This window comes from Azolla caroliniana, unplaced genomic scaffold, assembly GCF_043228905.1.
Source record: "Azolla caroliniana isolate FFs.n. ecotype wild unplaced genomic scaffold, voAzoCaro1.0.p SCAF_16, whole genome shotgun sequence".
NCBI classification, from domain to species: Eukaryota; Viridiplantae; Streptophyta; class Polypodiopsida; order Salviniales; family Salviniaceae; genus Azolla; species Azolla caroliniana.
Window position 1 is genome coordinate 7,205,872 of NW_028230451.1, and position 23,557 is coordinate 7,229,428.

Consider the following 23,557-nt stretch of genomic DNA (forward strand, 5'->3'; position numbering starts at 1 on the left):
GGCTTAACGGCTTCACGGTTTCAACCGTTCGGTTCAGTTCAAGTTCAGGTTTTTGTAAACGATTCGGTTTTGGTTCATTCATTTCATATTCACTCACTCACTCATGCGCTCATTGGAGTCCAATGTTTGATTCTTTTATCAGAAAGAATTCATCATTGTTAGAATTCCAACCAATTCCGGCTTATTGAAATGGACGCATTTTTTAGCATTCCCTCCGATGTCTTTTTAACCTCTTCATGAGCCAGAAGAAGAAGGCATGAGTCTTGCACGTATGCACTCTCTCTAGTGCAGATGGAAAACCCATAAAAAGACTCTTACAAACTTATTATGCTCATATGCAACCTTTACTTGAGTGTGCTCATATTTTCATGCAATCGACATATCATCGTTAACCACTTGTGGACTCTTCCTAGAGAAGAAAGTTTATGTTGGGTTTATAGTTTGTACATTGGATTGCAACACTTTGCAATATTGTTTGGAACATGAAAAAGAACATTTGTTTTGGTGAAAATGATTTATATTGGGTCTACCTTTCCTCTCAAAAGACTTCCTTCCGTTAATACATGTGTCGCCTCAAGGTGTCTCGCATTGAGGGCACATCTTTATTCCACAGGGAATCCCTACCCTTTTCATATTCGTTGTTGAGGGGCTTGGATCGTCATATACCCAACTAGTGTGATTTGGGGGAGAGCGGTCATCAATTGTCCTAGAGTTGCTAGCATCATCTACTCTAATCTCGCAAACCCTGATTCGCCTTTCTCACATTCTAACTTAAGCAAGAGGTTAATTGGAGCCTCATTAGAGCTTAATTGTTATTAATAAAACAAAGCCACACAATAAAATAGTAATCACACCTCAATTAAATTAGTTATCACAATAAATGCAAATAAGGGAGCAATTAAGGTTTGGCTAGTTAGCCTTAACTTTAATTAAGGAAGGCCCTAAAGAGTCATAAAAATTGGCTTTCATAGCTTTGGTAGGGTTTGCCCTTTTCACACAAGGGTAAGCCTCTTGGCCTTTAGATCTCTTCCCTTTCCTTAGTTTATTCCCTTCACTTGGTCCTTTGTGTCCTTCAATGTCTTCATTAGCCATGTTATGCATGGGAGGTGCTTAACAATGCTTGAAGGGTGACAAGGTGATCCATTATGCTATGGTGTTTTCTTAGCCCAAGTGCTTATCTTTGATTCTTATTATACATCTAAATAGTTTTTCCATAAGCAAGTAGACAATAATTGTTTGCACTATTCACATCTCCACCTTTATATAAAGGTTTGATCCGATTAGTACACCAAACATAAGGCATGTTACATTGGAATGCATCATTAAACCTATCATGTAAAGAATCGGGTATGATTCTTGTGTAGCGAAATAGATGTGAACTGTGTGTGTGTGTATAAGAGAGAGAGTGTGAGTGAAAGAGACAAGGAGTAAGACACAGAGTATACGCAAGGTAGATTATATTAACAAAGGAGAAAGACTCAACTAAATACAAGGTGGGAGGAGGGTGCTTTATATAGTCACCCTCTCTCTTCATTAACTACAACACTCATGGAGCATGGGGAATGTGAAAGCTCATAAGTTATGTGTCATAGAATATGATTCTATGACTCATACTAAATGCTAGAATACAAAGAGGTGACATAATGGTGACTCTTGACCGTTGGAGTGTCTATTCACTCTCAAGGTGAGTTCACACACTAGACCAAGTTGAGCTTGATTCTCAACACGCCCCCTCAAGCTCAAGTCGGGTCGGTTTCAGACGGTATCCGAAATCCACTTCGACTCGCGTTCTGGAGTCAGCATTGACTCGCATTTATGCGGAGTTGCGGAATCCGTGCTCCAGCTTGCGTTGTGCGTAGTTGCGAAGTTTGTGCTTTGGCTTGCATCTTTCTTTGCGGCTCTTCACGGTAGATCGGCTCTTCGCGGCTTCGTTGTGTGGTTGCGTAATCCACATGTTATTGCGTAGTGTGCGCGGTTTGCGGAATCCACGCGTTATTGCGTAATGTGCGCGGTTTGCGGAATCCACGCGTTATTGCGTAATGTGCGCGGTTTGAGGAATCCACGCGTTATTGCGTAATGTCTTCAGTACTCCCCCTCAAGCTTGGCAGGTCAAGGATCGTCAATCCGAGATCGGTCATGAATTGCCATAGCTTGTCAGCTCCTAAGGCTTTAGTGAAGATGTCGGTTGTTTGAAGATTGGTGCTAATGTGTTGTAGGTCAACATCGCCATCTAGAACACGCTCTCGGATGAAGTGATAGTGCACTTCGATGTGCTTTGTCCGCGCGTGGAACACCGGGTTCCGAGCCAGATAGATACTACTCATGTTGTCGTAGTAAAGGGAAGTCGGATCCTTGATGGGTACACCCAGATCCTTGAGTATCCTTTTGAGCCATACGGCTTCACATGCGGCCACTACCGCGCCCCTGTATTCCGCCTCTGTGCTCGGAAGAGCGACGGTTGGTTGCTTTTTGCTACTCCAGGATATTGCTCCGTTGCCGAGGGAGAAAACAAATCCGCAGGTTGATCTTCTATTGGCTTTGTAGTCGGCCCAATCGGCGTCTATGTACCCCTCGAGTTGTATTGGCATCACAAACTTGTAGAGGATGGCGCAATCCATTGTGCCGCTCACGTATCGTAGAACTCGTTTAGCGCATTCCAAGTGAGTATCACGCGGTGTTTGCATGAATTGGCTAAGGAGACCGACCGGATAACTGAGATCGGGACGAGTGATCGTGAGGTAGATGAGACTCCCAATGAGTTGCCGATACTGAGTCGGCTCACACGCTTTGGTGCCGGAGTTCGCATCTAGTTTGAGATTGCGATCGAGCGGGGTTGCCGCGGATTTGCACTCAGCCATCCCGAACTTGTATAACAAGTTGAGGATGTAGTGCCCTTGAGAGATCATGATTCCGTTTGGAGTCCGAATTACCTCTATGCCGAGGAAGTCGTGGAGCTCCTTCATGTCCGTCATATCGAACTTGTCGGAAAGGAGGGATTTGACCTTATTGATTTCGACGAGATGCTCACCTCCAATGACTAGGTCATCCACATATAAGATGATGAAGATCGGACTTGCGGAATCGCTTCATATGTAGAGGGAGTTGTCCGATTTTGACATACGGAAGCCGATTTGATGAAGATATTGCGTTATCTTCGAATGCCAAGCACGCAGTGCTTGCTTGAGGCCATAGAGTGGCTTCTTGAGTCGGCATACAGCTTTCGGATGGGTGCTCGAGTTGAAGCCGGGTGGTTGTATCATCTACACCTCCTCTTCTAATTCGTCTTGTAGAGGGAGTTGTCCGATTTTGACATACGGAAGCCGATTTGATGAAGATATTGCGTTATCTTCGAATGCCAAGCACGCGGTGCTTGCTTGAGGCCGTAGAGTGGCTTCTTGAGTCGGCATACAGCTTTCGGATGGGTGCTCGAGTTGAAGCCGGATGGTTGTATCATGTACACCTCCTCGTCTAATTCGTCTTGTAGAAAGGCGTTCTTGACATCCATTTGATGGAGGTGCCACCCTTTCATCGTGGCAAGCGCAATTACGGTCCGTACCGTCGTCATCTTTGCCATCGGGGCAAAGGTCTCTTCGTAGTAAACTCCGTGCGTTTGTGCGTAGCCTTTCACTATGAGTTGCACTTTGTAGCGGTTGACAGAACCATCAGCGTTGTACTTCACTTTGTAAATCCATCTGCATCCGATCGCCTTTTTATGTGGTGAGGTGGGAACGAGATCCCACATCTCGTTCTTGCGTAGTGCCTGCATCTCCTCGTTCATGGCTTCGATCCATCGTGGATCCTTGGCTGCTTCGGAAAATGTTTTCGGCTCGCGTACTGTCGCCACCTTCATCATAAAGGCATAATGATATGCCATGTAGTCGTTGTAGCCGAATCGGTTGACCGGATTCTTTTCACGGGTGGAGCGACAGAGCTTTTCATTTGCAGAGATGAGGGCTTTCTTAGCTCCGATTGGTACATCGAAGCCGCCAAACTCACTGTCGAGTGAGTGAGTCAACTCATCGTCGTCGAAGCGATCGTCTTCGTATTCCGCCATTTTCGCCTTGCCTTTGTCCATCTTCGGCCTAGGCTGTGATGTGCTTTGATCGCTCAAAGGCTCTTGTGGTCCCCTTAGTCGGGTCGTGATCGGACTTTCTTCAAACATGCGCGTAAGGCTATCTTCATCCTCTATCTCTTGTTCCGCGGATTCCGGGTCGAGCGGAGTCGGAGTCGAAGTTGTCTCTGGTGCGTACCAGGATGCGGACTCGTCAAACACGACGTCTCGACTTACTCGAGATTTTCGAGTTGAGGGGTTGTAGCACTTGTACCCCTTTTGCTCCAGTGAGTATCCTACAATGATACATTTCTCCGACTTCGGGTCAAGCTTTTGACACTTCTCGTCGGGGATGTGCACGTACGCTATCGCGCCGAATATTTGGATGTGCGATAGGTTCAGCCTCTTTCCGAAGTATTTTTCGTGCGGAGTGACCTCGTGCACCGGTTCATTAGGTAGACAGTCGTATTTGCAGCTTCGGCCCAATAAGACTTGGGCATATGCTTCTCGTTCATCATGGCCCGCACTACTTCGAGGATGTGCCGATTTTTGCACTCGGCTACTTCGTTTTGTTGCGGAGTGTGTCGGCAAGTGAATTCTCGCTGAATTCCTTCCTTTCAGAGATACCCCGTGAAATCGTCCAAGAAGTACTCCTTGCCGCCATCCGATTGAAGGCATCGTACATGTCGGCCCGTGGCTTTCTCGACTTCATTCTTGAATTTTTGGAAGTGTTCGAACACTTCGCTCTTTTGCCGCATCAGGTAGATCCAAGTGTGCCTGGAGAAGTCATCGATGAAGAGCACGTAATATCGGCATCCACCGAATATAGCCATCTGCGCCGGTTCCCATACGTCGGAATGGATTACGTCGAGTAGACCTTTGCTCACGTTCCGCTCTTTCGGAAATGGGTGTCAGTGTTGCTTGCCAAATTGGCACGCTTCGCATACACCTTCAATCTCCTTCTCTTTGAATGTCAGGAGTCCGACGACGACTCCTTTCGATTTCATTGCTTTGAGTTTGTTGAGATTGATGTGGCCGATTCGCTTGTGCCATAGCTCTATGTCAAAGTCGACTTTCGTGCTTTTTGCGAACATGGCGGATTTTATCTTGTGTGAATCGAGAATGAACATTCGGCCCTCTCTTCTTCCGCGCGCGATGATTCGGCCCTCTTTTTCGATGAAGCACCCTTCTTGGTTGAATCGTACTTGCATCCCTTGCTCAACCATCTGGCCAACCGAGACCAAATTCTTCATGATGGTGGGAACATGCAAGACATTTTTAATGCATGTTTGCTTGCCTCTTTCGTCGAACGGAACATTGCCGATGTGCCGAATCGGGTGCGTAGTGTCATCACCAGTTTCGACATAACCGGGTCGCTCCGGCTCTCGAAGTTCGAGAAACCATTCTTTATGAGATGTCATATGGTTTGAGGCTCCAGAGTCAACAAACCATACGTCTTCTGGATTGAGGGCACTAGGTGAGGTAGAGGCCGACATAGAGTTTGCTCTATGTTTCATCATGAACATTCCGCCACGGTCGGAGTTGTGTGCGTACATTCTACCACGATTTTCGTAGTCAGAGTTGTGCCCGTACATTCCGCTATACTCTTCGTAGTTAGAATTGTGCGCGTAATTCGTGAGTTGTCGGCTTGTCGGCTTGTGGAAGCCGATTCGTGTATCTTCTTTCAGCACTCTTCTTCGTGGTGGCTGAACTTTCCACAATATCCACATTCGGTTGCGTTTTGACGGCTCGGGCCGAAGTGGAAGCTCCCCCTTCTTGCGAAGGTTCCTCGTTAGCTTCCGTTTTGCGGCCGAAATTGGGAGTTGTTGTCGTAGGTCAGACCTCGTCCGCCTTGTCCTTGGTTGAATCGGCCTCTCGCTCGTCCGTGTCCTCTTCCGCCGTTCAAGTGCATGTAGAGCATGTGGTCTTCCGACTCATTGCTCCTTGTACGCACGTGGTTTTCTTCAACCAATAGCATTGATTGGAGCTCGAAGAAGGAGGGAGATTTCTCTCGTGCTAGAACGGCGGTTCGCATCGCGCCGAACCATGGTGCGAGGCCGCCGAGGCATATTTGCACCATCTCATCATCATCGATACTTACGCTTATCGAGCCGAGCGAGTCGCAAAGCTCCTTGATCTTCAAGGTGTATGTCGTGATGGACATGTCCCTTTGTTGAATGTTGTTCAACTCTTGGCGGAGTTGAAGCCTTCTTGCGGTTGTGTTCGCCGCGAAAATCTTTCGTAGATTTTCCCATGCTTCCTTCGGCGCCTTGGCTTTGCGAATGTAGCCAAGCATGTGATCGTGAACACATGTCGCCAAGCAATACATCACGCGGCTTGCGGCTTGCTCCCATGTCGCGTATCCGTGCTCGGCGGGTCGGTCTTCGTGCGGGTCGGTCTTCGTGCTCTCCTTTGATGTAGCTCTAATAGCCTTGTCCGACAAGGTATTGGTGCATCTTGTACTCCCAAGATACAAAGTTGTTTCGATCCAACTTCTCGGTAGGGAGAGCGCTCCCCATTTGAGTATTCATTATGTCGATTCTTCTTCTTCTTCTTCTCTCTTCGAATGCGAGCTATGTAACGAAGCTATGATAGCGATGAGCCGGTTCTTGGTCATCGACGTAGAGCACAACACACGATCACAATGAGACGAATGGGCTAGATCGAGCTACCAAACCGCTCTGATACCATGTAAAGAATCAGGTATGATTCTTGTGTAGCGGAAATAGATGTGAACTGTGTGTGTGCGTGTGTGTGTGTAAGAGAGAGTGAGTGAGTGAAAGAGACAAGGAGTAAGACACAAAGTATACGCAAGGTAGATTATATTAACAAAGGAGAAAGACTCAACTAAATACAAGGTGGGAGGAGGGTGCTTTATATAGTCACCCTCTCTCTTCATTAACTACAACACTCATGGAGCATGGGGAATGTGAAAGCTCATAAGTTATGTGTCGTAGAATATGATTCTATGACTCATACTAAATGCTAGAATACAAAGAGGTGACATAATGGTGACTCTTGACCGTTGGAGTGTCTATTCACTCTCAAGGTGAGTTCACACACTAGACCAAGTTGAGCTTGATTCTCAACATATCACTTATCTATGCATGTGATTCCTTTCCTGTCCATCTGAGAATTTCGACCTTTATACATTAATGATCTCTCTTACCTTTTGAGAGGCCAAATTCTTAAGCTAGATGCATATATGTTCAATTGTAAACAAAGGAGGCATATCCGAAAGAGAACCATAACTTATTATCTTCTCAATGTTTAATTATTCATGTAAGTTCTTACAATGCATAAACAAGTCACCATAATTATCAACATGTTTCCTCGTTAGGATTTTCTAAAATCTAGTGCATGCATGTGCTTGCTTTTGTGTTTGGATAATTTGTTGAGTAACTTCCCATATTCTTCTTTCTTTGAATAAGTTTTTTGTGCTCATACAAATGCTTTTGATAAATTTCCTTATCCTTGAGTATATCCCAACTCATAAGACACTTTTGAGCTTCATGGTATACATCATCAAATGGTTTTTTTGTCAAACTACATTTCTTGTTGTCCTTGCGAGGTATGTGTTTGGCCAAAAACCATTTGTTTGTGCATGAGAAAATGAGTTTCTTGAAATCTTCCCGTTTGCACTCTACAATTGCACCATGTTGTAATTTTGTCATTTGTAACATATACTCAACCATATTGGAATACATGAGTGGTCATTTTAGGTCTATGCTCAAATATGGTTCACATTCACCAATTGAGATCAAAGCATAAAGTCCTATGATTAGGATTTGGTTTCCCATTCACCTATTGAGAGAGAGAGAGATATATATATATATATTTTATCATTATTGACTGAGGTCAAATATGACATATGAGACAAAAAATATTACATTTCACTTTATACATGTGAAAGTGAGTAGTGACTCTCCAAGTTCAATAACTTTACCAATGAATTTTGCAATTGAGAGTGCACACTGTGATTGTGAGATAAATTCATGCAAGGTTTGGGTTTGGTGGTGTGGAAAGCATAGTTGAATGTGATCAAAGGCACACACACACACGCACGCACGCACGCACACACATTAATGAAAGATCTATAGGTTAGGTTTCCAAGAGATAAAGAACTACCAAAAGTGGGTTTTGTGGGTTTTACAATATTTTATGTCTTTCTCTCTTACCTTCTTTTAGTAGCATTTACACCTATATTCTTAGCACTAATGTCAATATAATCATTGTTCAAGACAATGAGACATGAAGTTATGGCAAGTACTTAACCCTTACAAAGACACGAGTAATAGATGGTGGTTATAATGAATTCATTCAACCACAAGGTCACATGCAAAGTAGTGAGTTTGTTAGATTTTGTTGAAATAGTTCATATAGGACTTGAGATTAATGTCGAATACGACGAGCGTTCCATAAAAATAATTGACAAACTTTGCAAGTTACTTAGTATCTTGTATGAGACTTGAGTCTTGCATGGAGGGTTAGTCACCTACAATTCATGCCTAATTCAAGTGAAAGGAAGCTTGACCTACATCCCAACTCACAAACCATTTTGAATGAGCCAAATACACTTGCATCTAGTGTTGTTCATGAGGATAAACACGACCCGGTTTCCTAGGGATTGTTTGCATTAATGACATTGTTCCCATAGCCACGCCATGCATTGGTCATCCAATGGGCTATAATGTAGATCTCTATAAATGTAGGTTGAAAATGTAAAAAGTAGGAAAAGGCACTTTTGGAATTTGACAATTAGTCAACTTTCTAAACATCTATAAATCATTTGTAATGTAAGAAGGCCATTGGCATGCTTATTAAGGAGGTTCTTAGAATTAAGTAGCAAGCAAGGTTCATCCAAGATGATGGAGGCATACATGTATTGTGTAAAGGTAACGATATTAACTAATTGCATTGCCCTTTGAGTAAACCTTAAGCATTGAATGTAAAGTTTACAATTGGGTAGTTGATAACTAACAATACATACATGAATCTCATATGTGAATGTTAATAGGTTATGCACCTCAACATTACGAATTATAGATTGGATATAGATGGGCTCTTTTATGGGGCCCTGAAGATCTTACAAAAAAAAAGCATAAGTTTTGTTACATGTCAATCATGTTAGTGTTAGTGCTTGCCCACAACCGAGTCTTCAACTCTCGATTGAAGAAGTAAACAGAAGATAACAATGCACTTGACAAGATAGAAGAGACAACACCAGATGTTAACATGGAAAACCCTGATCGAGATAAACCACGGGAGCCCACAGACTCCAACTATCACTATGAGAGAGAAGGGATACAATAGAATGAGACCTCGAGCTCTGTACCTTCGCCAACATGCGGTTACAACAGAAAAAGCTTTCTGTCTATCTCTCTCTGTGTACAACAAGAATAATAATACCAACACACATAACAATATTGCCCTAGTTATATTTATACTTATATAACTTTGGGTTATTTACAAATATGACCTCGAACAACCACATTGGAATATATATACATATACTAATCTATGGCCGGATACTAATTAGATCCATCCGATCTAGTTCCTTCCTTCGGCTCGTCCGATCCGGCTCCTCCGGTTCTCATCCGGAGGGACCGAATTCCCAACAAATCACTATCTTGGGAAGCTTTTAGAATTGACATGCCATTTACATCCCACATTCTTAATTGGTTTGTGTTATTTAACATGGGTTGAGAGATATCATGGATGGTGTAAGAGGAAGCTTCTGACACGACGGGAAGGCATGAATGGTGAACATAGCAAATTGACAATTAAACAAAATATTGCTTGACAAAAGTTCAACGCCACTTAAATAAACTAGACACCCAAATACAATATGAGCATAGTTTTCAAGAAAGGGAAACATTTCAATAGAAAACATCTCAATGAATGAATGTTACGAGTAAAAAAACAAATGCAATACATATCTCTTGAAATCTAAGTCATAAATATATGAATGGCCCCATGTCAACACAATTTAAAAACTTAGTTTATCAACCAAAAGTTATTGAGCATGAGGTATATAAAATCTTTTAGCAATGAACACATCGTCAATGTTTACTTGAAAAATGATCATATTCACTAAATCTTAGACAAATTTGAAACCAATATAGTCTGATGCACTACCATAATTAATGGCACAAAGACTTCAAAAATCTACACACAATTATTACCCGGGATGGTGGGCATGCACACTTTCTTATAAAGATCAATCCAAATTGCAAAGTTTTGAATCCATTTAATCTCACACATAATGAGCAAATTGCATATACCATCACGTCACATTCAATTAAAATATGAGCTTTGAGGAAAATAATGTGAGGAAGTTGAGGGATAATCCTTAATTTGGATTAAGAACAAATCAAGGGAAGAAGAAGGTGACAAGATATGTGTACGAAAAGCATGTCAATCACCTAAACCCAATGAAGATAGAAAAACAATTTGTGAAGCCTTTGACTAACGAGGCTTATAATTTTTTGAAAAGGATGCAAATTTTCAACATGAAACGAGGATTTATCAAAAAATGGAGTTAATGTGCATTTCGTTGTGTCTAGTTTCAACACACTCAAATGCTCATTTTCACAAAGTAAAATGACCAATTTCAAGGTGTCAAGTTTCAATAGACAATCAATGCGCATTTTCACTAGTCCACATGAGCATTTTGAGGTAACCATGCCACACTCTTTTGATTCTAGCTACTTTATATTTAAATTGAATACTAATGAATTAGAAGTAATGTTAAAAAATCAAAGGCTTGTTGTGAGATAGACCCTACACACTAAAGGATTCGTTCATATGAGCGTCGGAAACGCGACAAGTACAAAGAATTTTATTCCTTTTGAGATTAAGGCACTTGGGTGAATCGCATGCCATAACTAACAAGGTGTTAAAAAGAAATGCCAATAACTATTGATGTTTAGAAGTTCCTTAAAACACGTGTTTTGACAGAGTGAAAACTTATTTTTTACATGAAAGCACGAAGCTACATGAATATTATTGATACAAAACAATTTCCTTTCCAACTCATGTTAAGATCCCATAGCTATACAACGTTGACATGGGTTTAGGGGTGAGTTTTGCAAAGTGAGCACCACTATAACTATTATGCTTATTAGTTGAGAGCCTAGAAAAGCTAGGGCTACTGTAGTATTGACGCAATGTACATGCATATATATTTCAGAGGGAAACCTTATCTAAGTTTTCAAGTAGTCTTACAAAACTAGAGAATGTTTTTGCAAGTTGCAATGACCTCCATGTACTTAGCTCACCCAGAGAATCTTGTCATACAACTAAAGTTTGATGAAAGATAAATTGTTTTACATATAAAACACATGGCATACTCGGTGCTCACAAATGATGTAGTTGTTTTGACTCATACACAAATGTATCGGTGCTATACATCACTCCGATGATCTAGGGTTTAATTTACAATTGTCTTCCATGATACTAGAGAACATTAAGAAATACATTGACACTATAACATTGACAAATGGTGCTAGATTTCTAGGATGGTATTAGCAACCTAGAGTTTGTGGGCATTGTGGTGTGAACGTTACTAAAGCTTATTGTCTAATTGTAAACCAACTTGCAAAAGAGTTTAGAAAAGCTACAATTGCTCTATTATTGACACAAAATATGCTCAGATGGTATATGTTTGTAAGGAGGATCTTATCTACTATTGCGATAAATTTGATGCTAAGATATTCTTCTCCAATGAAATTGAATTCTGAAGGATCTTAAACAATGTCTACAAAGCATGACATGTGCACATATAAGCACACGTACACTCCCCATAGATTCTCCCCATGTATGATGCATATGAAACTAACTCTGAAGAAGCTCACCGAGCACAACATGTTAACATCTATATATTTTGGTGCATACATACACACCAAGTACCTACCTACACTCCCCATAGATTCTCCCCATGTATGATGCATGTGAAACAAAATTTGAAGAAGCTCACGAAGCACAACATGTTAACATGTATCTATATATTTTGGTGCATACATACACACCAAGTACCTACCTACACACCTGAAAAACCTCAATGTATTTTGATGCAGCTCATGAGATGAAAGCTTGGAAAACAAGGAACATTCTTCGGAAGTTGCATGTTTATTGATTGATTGATGCATATGCGCACACACGTAAAACCCAAACTCGTACAAATGGAATGGATTGAGAGAGTGATTGTGACACATGTAGAAAAACCCATGTGCTAACCCACCCCACCCTTTAAAATGAATGGAGGTGAGAGTTTGCTATAGAGGGCCATGATGAATGGAAGAGGAGGAGGTGTTCGGCACCAAGATACAACTACATACTCGAAACCTTGAAAAAAACAAATGGTAAAGAGAAGGTGATCTTCTACATCTCTTTTTTATTATATTTTTTATAATGGGCTCGAGACCCAATTTTCTCACCTCTCTATTGCTCCATATATATCCACTTAATTTACTAGACACAACTCTAGTAGAATGTAGGGGTTGAACCCTTGACCTTCGGGTCTTCAATGGGCAACCTTACCAACTATTCTCCTCTCTTCTCCAAGTTGCAATTTATTTTATTCCAAATAAGACTTAAAATATCTTAAAGCTCTATGCGCGTGTTGTTGTCCCACCGAAAGGTTTTTTTTTCCCCAAAAACCCCACTCAAAGTTTTTAATGTTAGTAAAATGAAAGAAGAAAATGAAAATAAATAGTAATAATAATATTATAGAAAAATAAAATCAGAATATGATACATGAAAGGGCAAACGAAGGGCCGGGGTAGCAATGGGCACGGTTTCGGCTCAAACCGAACTGAACCGTTAAGCCATGGTTTAGCAGTTTATTGGTTCCAAAAAATAATAATGGTTTAGTTTGGTTTGGATTTTCGATAAACGGTTTGGGTTCGGTTCTAAAACTCGGGTTTATAGATTTGGTTTAAAGGTTTATAGGTTTTTGGTTAAATTTTTTTTTTTACCTTAATAGTTTATTAATTTAATGGTTTTAATTAATTTAATAAACTTAACTTAAATGCTTATTTAATTTAATGTATTTTTGTTTATTTAAATATTTATTTAGCTTGACTGAAATGGTTAGGTTTAAATTTTTTATTAAATGGTTTGGTTTGGTTTCAAATTTTCCATAAACGGTTTGGTTTGGTTTTTGTTTGATATAAACGGTTCGGTTTCGGTTTCTTTACCTTGAAACCGAAATCGAACTGTGCCCATTATGTTGTCGGGGTATGAAATTAAAAAAATAAAATAAAATAAAAAACAGAAAAAAAAAGAAAACCAAAACCAATAGGCTATAGCAAAAAAAAAAAAAAACAAAAAAAAACAAAAGAATAAAAAAAAAACAAAAAATAGAAAAAAAAAATAAAAAGAAAACAGGGAGGAGAAGGGGACTTAGAGAAGACAGGAGAAGAAGAAGAAGAAGAAGAAGAAGAAGAAGAAGAAGAAGCCATTCATTCATTGAATCATTCCCCTGTTTCTCCTTCATATCTTTCTTTCTTTATTTTTTGGGTTCCCTTCGATCGCCCTACACACACACACACACACACACACACACACACACACGAACGAACGATGTGACGTGATGAGATGTAATGTAATGTTTATGTAATGATAATGCGACTGCACGACCATGACAATCCATACATATGTACATACATACATACATACATACATACAACCCATCCATCATCATCAATCATCTAATGAAATGAACAGAAAGACCCATCCATCATCTGACATAATCCATCCATCCTCTGTTTTGTTTTTACACATATAATAATCAATCACAACATACATACATACATATATATACATATACATACATTTTCATTCTCTTTTCCATCCCTTCCATGTTTGCAGGCGGCTCTGTTCCTTCTCCGACCCAAACCGCAGGTCTTATACAGATCCAGGAAAGAAGGAAAGAAAGGTCTTCCTTTCCTACCCCCTTTTTTTGTTCTTTTTCTTTTTTTAACAAACACATGCGGAGAGAGAGAGAGAGAGAAGATCTGCCTTTTCCCTTCGATTACACACACCCTTACTCTGCAACCCTGCAAAAATCACCTCAAAAGAAAGAAAGAGAAGAAGATTGCCAACAATCACACCAAATCCATAATCACATCATACAAACAATAAATCAAGGGAAGAAAAGAAAGAAAGGGGATCATTTTCTCCCCCCCTCTGGTTTGAGGCCGAGAAACCCAAATTTAGGGGGGGTTAAGCAAAACTGAGTCTTTTTGGGTTGTTGTCAATTTTTTTGGGGGGCATTGGGGATCGGAGAAGACAGGACGGACGGACGGACGGTAGAGGAATGAGAGGAGCAGGCGATGACCCAGAGGCAGAGCAGCAAAGGTCCTACGCGGCTGAATTCGAACCTGGTCCAATCCCACCCCTCAGGCCAGTGGATAGGTATGGATTCCTCAAATCAGATCAGTCAGCGGGAATTGCCACAACTGCTTCAGCTGCTACCACACCTCTTCCTCCTCCAGAGGTCTCCTCCAAATCCAAGCCAAGAAATGATAGAGACAGGCACGCCAAAATATCCCTTATCCTCACTTGATTCTCTCTCATAATGTATTCTGGCCTTTGCTTTATTGATTTTTCTTGTATTCGTATGTTTATATCGATTAATATGTATGAAATGTATAGAGGAAGGTAGAGTAATGTCTGTTATTGCATAGACCTTCTTATGTAACAGGCATTTCATTTTATGTATGTATTTAAAATGTATGGAGAGGTATAGGGAAAGGTAGATTAAGCTTCTTATCTCATATGGTTTCCTGGTATTCACTGCGATTTGCATTTTGTTTTTAGTCTTTGTAGTCTTTTGATTGATTGGATATAATGTTTTTGTTGGTTTGGTGTGTGGATATACAGTTAGCATGTATGGAGATATATAGAATGAAGAAAAAAAGAAAGATGCTTTCATGTCTCATGTTCTACAATACCGAATGAGATGCATGGATATGTAAAGAATGAAGGCAAAAAGAAAGATCTCTTCACCTCTCTTAAGAGAGAAAATGTCCTATAAGGCTGAATGAGATATCACATTTGAAAAAATGTTGTCATCTCCAGGAACAAACAAAACAAAACAAGGTAGGTACCTCTAGCAGCATATAATGCCCACTTAGATGAATTCAATTTTTTACCTAAAAAGGTCGCAGAAATGGGCCAATCCATGATGGAGACATATATGAAATGAGGAAAACACCTTTAGTACTGTTGATAATGGCCTCGATTTCTCGATAACAAGGAATATGAAGCTGTGGTCCAAATAGACAGTGGCCTATGTGCATAGCAAATTGCTATAGTCCAATTTGTTGTAATCCCTTCTGATGCGGTGGTTGAGGTCCTACTTGTGTAGCCTTTGATTTATCTATACCTTGGGAAGGAGAGGTGAGATGATAGTGATAAAGGAGTTTGCAAGGGCTCTTTGTTGGTGTAGTTTGGTAGTCATATTGTTTGTCTTTCAACAACTTCTCTCATGTCTCTTGGTTGTTAACAAGAACAGTCCCAAACATCATTGGTCTTTGTATTCCATTATCTTGCAGAGTGGGTCAAAGCCTTTTGCAAAGAGGCAGTGCTATCCTTTCTTATTTGATTAAAAACAGTGCAATGTCTAACATAATGTTCCTCTGATTCCATATACCAATGACACGATTGGCAGATCCGTTCTTCCATAACTTTGCGTGCATATCTGTCTGTCTCCATCTCTTACTGATGTGAAAAGGTGTTGAGATGGCCTGCCCTATCACACTTCAGAGTGCACAAGGGAGATTTGTATCCATAATAGAAAGAAGTGATGATAAATCCATGATGCTACATGTGAAAATATAGAACCTTATAGTTGGCCATCCTCCTTCTAAGCGGCATTAAGAAAGGTAGATCCAATCCCCTTACCCCAAATGATTTCAATGTATTTTTGTCTTCATTTATTGTTCATTTTATGTCTCAGTATACCAAGTTACCATGCATAAAGATGTATAGATAAAGGTCTTATCTCATATGGTCCGTTTTGATCCTTTCAATGTATTCTTTGTCTTTGTATTCTTGATGTTTTGGATGTTTTTATTTGAGTTTTGTGTTTGGTTGTCCTGTCTGAAGATATCATATGGTTTCTTTGCGATCATTGCAATTCCCAATGTATAAATAGTCTTTGTTTCTTTTGATTTTATGATGGATATTTTCTTTTGATGTCAAAGAATAATAGAGATCTGATAAAGGTAGGATAACAGTCCCTTGCCTCATATGCATTCCGCATGATCCTTTATTTGTAATCTTTGTTTTCTTTTGATGTTCTGTTTTCTTTTGTTAGTCAGAATAATATCTAATGACTCATGTATGAAGAAGATAGCCGAAATCCTTGTTTACTTTCTATGTGGTGCTTCCAATGTATTCCAATTTCGTCTCTTTATTTTCTTCATTTTATGAATACATAGTTTTCATTTTGCATGTACGATATCTAATTAGCATGTATGGTGATGTGTAGCTTATTTCTATATTGAATTGCAGGGAGGAGAAAAGACTACGAAAATGGCGTAAAATGATTGGAGTTGGGGGCGCTGATTGGAAGCATTATGCAAGAAGGAAACCTAATGTTGTGAAAAGGCGAATCAGGAAAGGAATCCCTGACTGTTTAAGAGGATTAGTTTGGCAATTGATATCCGGAAGCAGAGATTTGTTGTTGATGCATCAGGGTGTTTATGAGGTATTTTACTACTTTTAATGTTCAAACCTCGTGGGTTCTTCTAAAAATTTTCCAGTTTATTCTGCAATGTATTTTACAGTGGCAAAGTTAATTTGCTATAAGCTTATGAGGTTCAACCTTGGATACTATAGAAATGTAGTAGTGATATGAAAAGGTCAATATGTATGCTCATTTGATACTGTGTGCGCTATGTGCATATGCATCTGTGTATATATAGTTTGACATACATACTACTTTGTAGGTGTGTGTGATATATATTATTATGATTTTATTCAAGTAATTGACATGATCGATCGAGTACTAGGACTTATAGAAGGTTGATTGTAGTGCATGATGAAAATTTTCATTCGTAAGAAGCAAAGAATAAGCATGCTATTTTACTGATTTTGTCACTCATGAGTTTTTCATTTTTTTAAAGTTGATACGATTGCTGTGGACATATATTATGTATGTTCTCTAATAGAGAACTCAATCGAAAAGCTATAATTAGGTTCAAATGGATACTTTTGATAAATAGGGAGCATAATTCATCATGCGCATTCAATCATGTAGTAATGCTGATATGAAGAATGAAAATACCTGTATTAATGTCATATATAACTTGCAAAAGCGTGATATTAGTGGGTCTTTGTTTTGGCAGCAACTGGTCTTATATGAGACATCCGCAGCTGAACTAGACATCATCCGAGACATTTCAAGAACATTTCCTTCACATGTGTTTTTCCAACAAAGACACGGCCCAGGCCAAAGATCGCTGTATAATGTCTTGAAGGCTTACTCTGTGTATGATCGAGCTGTAGGTTATGTTCAGGTAATATAACAATGTCAGATGTGCTTTTAAAAAAGATACATTTTCATAGTTATGGACTTTACCTTTTTCAGTAGTTTTTGAACATGAAAAGATGATGTTTTTTGACATTTTTGAAGAGAAGTTTTGATGGAATGGTGATGATTTTTTGTCAGGGAATGGGTTTTTTGGCGGGGTTACTCCTCCTATACATGAGTGAAGAAGATGCTTTTTGGTTACTAGTAGCATTGCTAAAAGGTGCGGTTCATGCTCCAATGGAAGGCCTTTATTTGGTGAGAGACACTATATGTCATCATCTCAGGACCTCTACTTTTTAGTTTGTCATTTGCTGGTATCATTATTTTGTTTCTTGTCAGATGATTGCATAGGATGTAGAATTGACTATTCTTTATCTTGATCTAAAGCTAATAACTATAAACTCAATCCAACATTGTCTAGTCCTTTGTTCTATCTCTCTCCCGAGGACACACTGGACAGAAGCTGAATGTTTTCACCGGGGGACTGGTGTGCTAAATGGTTGGAAATCTATCACTTGTTGGGCATCAATCTACTCTTTTTATCTCTAGATCTAGGAAGCTAGCAAATAAATGTATGTTTACAAGTGCCAAAAAATCTATTAGACGTTGTGTTTAAAATACCCTGGCATATTTCCCAAGAGAATAATTGCGTTTCCATATAGGTGTAGGGTTCCCCATAATAATAATAACAATAACCTCTGCCATCTCTATAGACAGCCCCATATTTTCCTTCTGTTTCACTTAGCACTGATGGCATGTGTTCTCTTTACAGTGTGTTACTTGAGATTAGAGCATGTGATATTCATCTAGGGTATACGCATATTGTCGCCCTTTAATGCCCTTCTCTCGGTTAGGAAAGCTTGCTTCTTCTCCATGTCCATGAAACAGATGATTTAAGACCTCTTGGTCAAGAATCATTTATTGGGTCTTCTGACCCTCCACGCTGCAGCATTTGGTATGTATCTGATGTTGCGATCCTTACTCTGAGATTCCTGGCCTTTTTTGTAAGGTTTCCTTTTTTCTGCTTATTGATAACCTGTGCTTGTTCTTTAGACTTAGCAATCATGATTACTCTGCTCCTCGTAGACATCTATAATAATTGGCTTTTCCCAAGTATGACCCTCTCAGTTAATGTAGTTATACACTATGACTGTTTATGATGTATAAGGTATTTCTTCATCAATATCTAGGAAATGCATACATTAATTACTTCATCCATGTTTACTCAAATGTTTTGCCAGCAACTAGAGAATCACAATTTTGGGACATAGACAATGTTAAATAAGAGTAACCAGTTCCTGAAAATCTGGTGGTAGATGTTACAAGCTATCCATATAGGAACACATTCTGGTATGCCTTTGTATGATCTTACCACTATATAGCGGCCGGTAGTAAAACAAACAAAAGTACTTATATTTTTCTGTGTATAATAGGTTAGAAAGGCATTTAATTTAAGATTTCTTAAACCAGGTCTGTAGAGGCAAAGATTTTGATTCTCCAAACCTTCCAACGTGAGATAGCAAAACTAATCTAAATGCTATAATAATATGGAGCATCATCATTAAGTTTTATGAATACATTTATAAGGGAGTATATTCTAAGTTTATAAGACAGTATTATCGTAGGCCCTGGAATTAGTGGTTGGTTGGAGTGCAAGCCCTGAGCCATCTAGGCATGTTGGTTTTTCCAATGTAAATTAATGGGTAGATTTGTACTTAATTTTTATTTAGGATCCAGAATATTCTAGTAATTATTCATTAAAGAAGGGAAAAAAAGTCAAAGTAATCTGGGAAATTTTCTTTCTTCTTTATAAAAAAATTCATTTGTAGTCTCCTTTTTTATTTATTGATAAAATTGTTTATTTTATTTTCAATTTAATTTTATGATTGTTCTAGGTTGGGCTTCCTCTTGTTCAACAATACCTCTTCCAATTTGAGAGGCTTGTGAAGGAACAATTGCCAAAACTTGGGGCCCATTTTGATAGAGAACTGATAAACCCAAGCATGTATGCGAGCCAGTGGTTTATCACTGTATTTTCTTATTCTTTTCCCTTCCCTCTAGCACTCCGCATATGGGATGTTTTTCTTTCTGAGGTTAGTCAATTCCACTTACAACATATATTTCTTTTCCTTTCTTTTCGAAAGTCTCTCATTTAAGTTGCATTTGGTATTACACACACAATTTTTTTGATCGATTGATTGGTTGTGAATCCAGGGTGTAAAGATAATTTTCAAAGTTGGGTTGGCTGTTCTCAAGTATTGCCATGATGATCTAGTAAGCTTTTCCAATAACGAGAAAATGACTATATAAAAGGGAATGGAAAAAGCTTAAAAAAGCCAAAAAATGCAATAGCAAGCAAAAAACAGAAGTTAAAAAAAATAAAAAAAAAATAATTTATTATTCGTTTTTTTATTGAGGACATTCTCATTATTTGTTTACATGTTCTTGCTTGATGACATTGATTTAGTCATGTGGTGATTTCTCTATTTCCAAAATGTAAATTCTCGAATCTAGTTTTTCAAAAATGCAATTATAGATTTTCATGATGATTGTTTCTAAGGCAATCTCGAGTATTTGAAATGCCTCACGTAGGGCCTAATTAAATGTGATGTTATGCATGTTCAGAAGGATGTAGAAATCATTTGTGGGTTCATTGCATCTGGTTTATAAAAACAATGCCAAACTGCAGAATCCACCATATTTGTGTTGAATAAAGGGGATGCTTATCCTTTTATATACTAACCTTAAACTTGAGCAGTTGGGAACCTTAAACTGATGATCCTGTGCATTCGTTCAGGTGAAGCTTCCTTTTGAGAAGTTAATACATGCGTTGCGTAACTTTCCTGACGATGCCTTGTGTCCAGACACTTTGTTGCCCATGGCATTCTCAATCAAGGTATTACAGTTTTCTTTAAAAACTCCATAAAATTCTTTCACTCATACACAAATAGGCCTCAGGTATAATTTAGAAGATCAAGAAAAATGTATCCACGAGTGGAGTGCTATATATATCTATGTGATTAAGTATTGCACAATTGATTTTGTTTTCCTTCTTTAATTTTATTATTGTTAAATCTTTTTCTTCTTAATTCACATTATAAATAGTTACGCTATTTAAAAACATATTCAGGTTTCAAAAAGGTTGGAAGAGTTGAGAGTTGAATATGAGCAAATGAAGAACCCTCCATTGGAGACTCAAAATTTGAAGGTAAACAAACAACGTGGCTTGCCGAGGATGTGTTAAAAGAGGGGCAGGGAAAGCAAAAGCAAAAGCAAGAGCTTTCAATTCACATGAGCCAATCTCTTTGCTGTAAAAATGGATATGAGCATTCAAAATCTTGTAGTGCTAGGGAGATCCTTTATTTAACACCATTAAATGAAAGGGTCTTTTCCAATAAGGGCGTGAGCTCTCGTGGGTTTCTTTCTTCAAAAAATATTCGCTTATATATTATTCTTTTGTGATAGCTCAAGTCTTGAACTGTGCTCCGAAGTCCACCATTATTAAATACAAATGTTCTCCTGTTCAACTCCATGAAAAAAACATATGATAGTTTTTATTTTTCGAAACTTCTGACAGTTGAATTTTATACAGTGCAAATGAAGTTAAAACTGTTGGTTGGATTATTCTCGAAGTTATGGAAGGGATGACCTAAAATTTTCCATCAACACGACGGGCGAATGCTCAATTGTAGATGACATGACACAACAATGGGAGAACATAACAAACCAAAACCCTAATCTCTAAGATGTTTCTCAACAGTCCCAACTATAAATTCAAGCAAATGCCATGCTAGTTAAAAATTCTACGTAAAACACATTATTCTTTCTATGTTCAAGTGGCAGAAATAAAAGAAAACAATCTGAGTATTTTCAATTGTAGCTATTTAAAATTGCATGTAGGGACATTTAGGAAGCAAACTATGATTTGTGGTAGCAAAATCATTGCAGATTGGCAGCAAACTAGTATCATTTTTATCGCTTGCACATTCACAATTTGTTTGTATGTAAAAATTATGTTTTCAGAGACATGAAAAAGGTGAGAGCAATAAAATATTCAATTTCCCATGTCTCTATCCCTTGCTTCTTGTTTTGCTTGATGGGACTTGGAGAATGATGTATTGTTTGTATGATTATGTAGCTATTTGCTAGAGCTCATTGAATAAGATGTATATATGTGTGTTTAACGTATGATGCCTTGTGAATGGTATGTATAATACCTCATGAATAATATTTTGTAAGAGAATAACTTTATGAAAAATAGGCGTGATCAATTTGTTCAAACCCAAGTAGAAAAGCAAAATGCGATGAAAGTCTCCGATGTAGTATTAGAGGGGCCATCCATTGTAGTAAGTGTATGATTCATAGTTGTGCTAACAAAGAGAATAGCATTAGGTTTTCAACTAATAAAGAGTTTCTTGCATTCTTTTTTGGTAATCATGAGGAATTCAAGATGATTGCTTTTGTGGTGGTTGTTGAGCAGTATGTGTTTCTCGATCATATGGCTTTTGATGTGTTGTGCATGTGTGATCTTTCTTGTCTAGGCAGGAGTGAGTAGGTTGATGTGATTTAGGTCTCTTAGATGTAGGGTTTCATGGATTACATCTCATGATTGTGTTCGTTTCACTATGCGAGGTTAGGTAAACATAAGAAGGGTTGTAGAAGCTTATTGTGGAGCTCATGATTGCCAAACTCATATTCCCTCTCAGAACAACACCATTTTCTCAAACAAATTCAATCAACCCCCCACCTTGGTTCAAGAACTTGTGTATGTGATCTAAGATACCTTTAAAAGGGTAGCACAATCATTACATAATTCCCATTGTGTTTTCTACATACAAAATCGTTAGTGTTGGACCATAAAGATACACAAATTGCAATAAGAAATTTGGTGCTATTGTACATTTACAAAAGAAACTTTGCATATTGATGTAGATCTTTTTCATCCATAGAAGAGTGACTATACATTTGTATATCCTCTTATATCCTTAAGATACATGACATGGAATATTTTTGTGCATTAAGTTGCAAACTTCTTTTATGAGCGTTCATGTCACCAAAGACAATAAGGTCCTCCTTGCCTTTGAACTCTTGTATACTAATTCTAGCATTATGTTGCTATCCATTACAATTCCAAAGAGAGAGAGAGAGAGAGAGAGAGAGAGAGAGAGAGAGAGAAAGGTGGTCATGGGTTCAACTCCTACATTCCACAGAGGCATCTAATGAAATAAGAGATATTGATAGAGTAATAGAGAGGTGAGGAAATTGGATTTTGAACCCAAGATGCAATGCTATTAATGTAAATGACTTACCACTAGGGTAAGCTAATTACAATAAAAAGATAAAGAAAGAGAGAGATAGAGAGATGGTCATGGGTTCAACTCCTACCAATGGCATCTAGTGAAATAAGAGATATCTATGGAGTAATAAAGAGGTGAAGAAATTGGGTTTCAAATCCAAGATGTAGTATTAGTAGTGTAAACAACTTACCACTAAGGTAAGCTAATTACGATAAAAAGACAACGAAAAAGAGCCTAGATGGATGTAGCTTTGTTGGTAAGGTTGCCCAATGGAGACTAGGTGGTTGTGGGCTCAATCCGTACATTTCATAGTGGCATCTAGTGAAATAAGAGATATTGATAGAGTAATAGAGAGGTGAGAAAATTTTGGTTTCAAACCTAAGATGTATTGCTAGTAGTGTAAACCTTTAATTATCATAAGAGAGAGAGAGAGAGAGAGAGAGTTTGAAAATGCATCCTCTTTTAATTCCTAGTTTTATTTTCTTCTAATGTTGAAAGAGTTTGAATTAATGTTGGGTCTAGAATTTCAACTTGCCATGTTTTACATCCAATGGGTGGTGGAATTTTAGTTTGGAGTAACCTTTTTGAGTCATAAGTTTGAGATACAAAACTTGGATTCACGGTTTCACCATATACTTAATTCATCATGTGATTAAGATTTAGTAA

General features: G+C 38.6%; 1 protein-coding gene across 1 annotated transcript; it reads left to right on the forward strand.

Annotated features, from left to right (window-relative positions):
* The first annotated feature begins 14,333 nt into the window (after positions 1-14,333).
* LOC147853882 (uncharacterized) lies at positions 14,334-21,058 on the forward strand. Its single transcript, XM_087332273.1, has 8 exons — positions 14,334-14,590; positions 16,574-16,769; positions 17,410-17,580; positions 17,733-17,849; positions 19,490-19,687; positions 19,809-19,868; positions 20,392-20,490; positions 20,725-21,058. Exons 1-8 carry the CDS (start codon positions 14,373-14,375, stop codon positions 20,836-20,838), a joined length of 1,173 nt encoding a protein of 390 aa, XP_087188399.1. The 5' UTR covers positions 14,334-14,372; the 3' UTR covers positions 20,839-21,058.
* Positions 21,059-23,557: the final 2,499 nt, after the last annotated feature.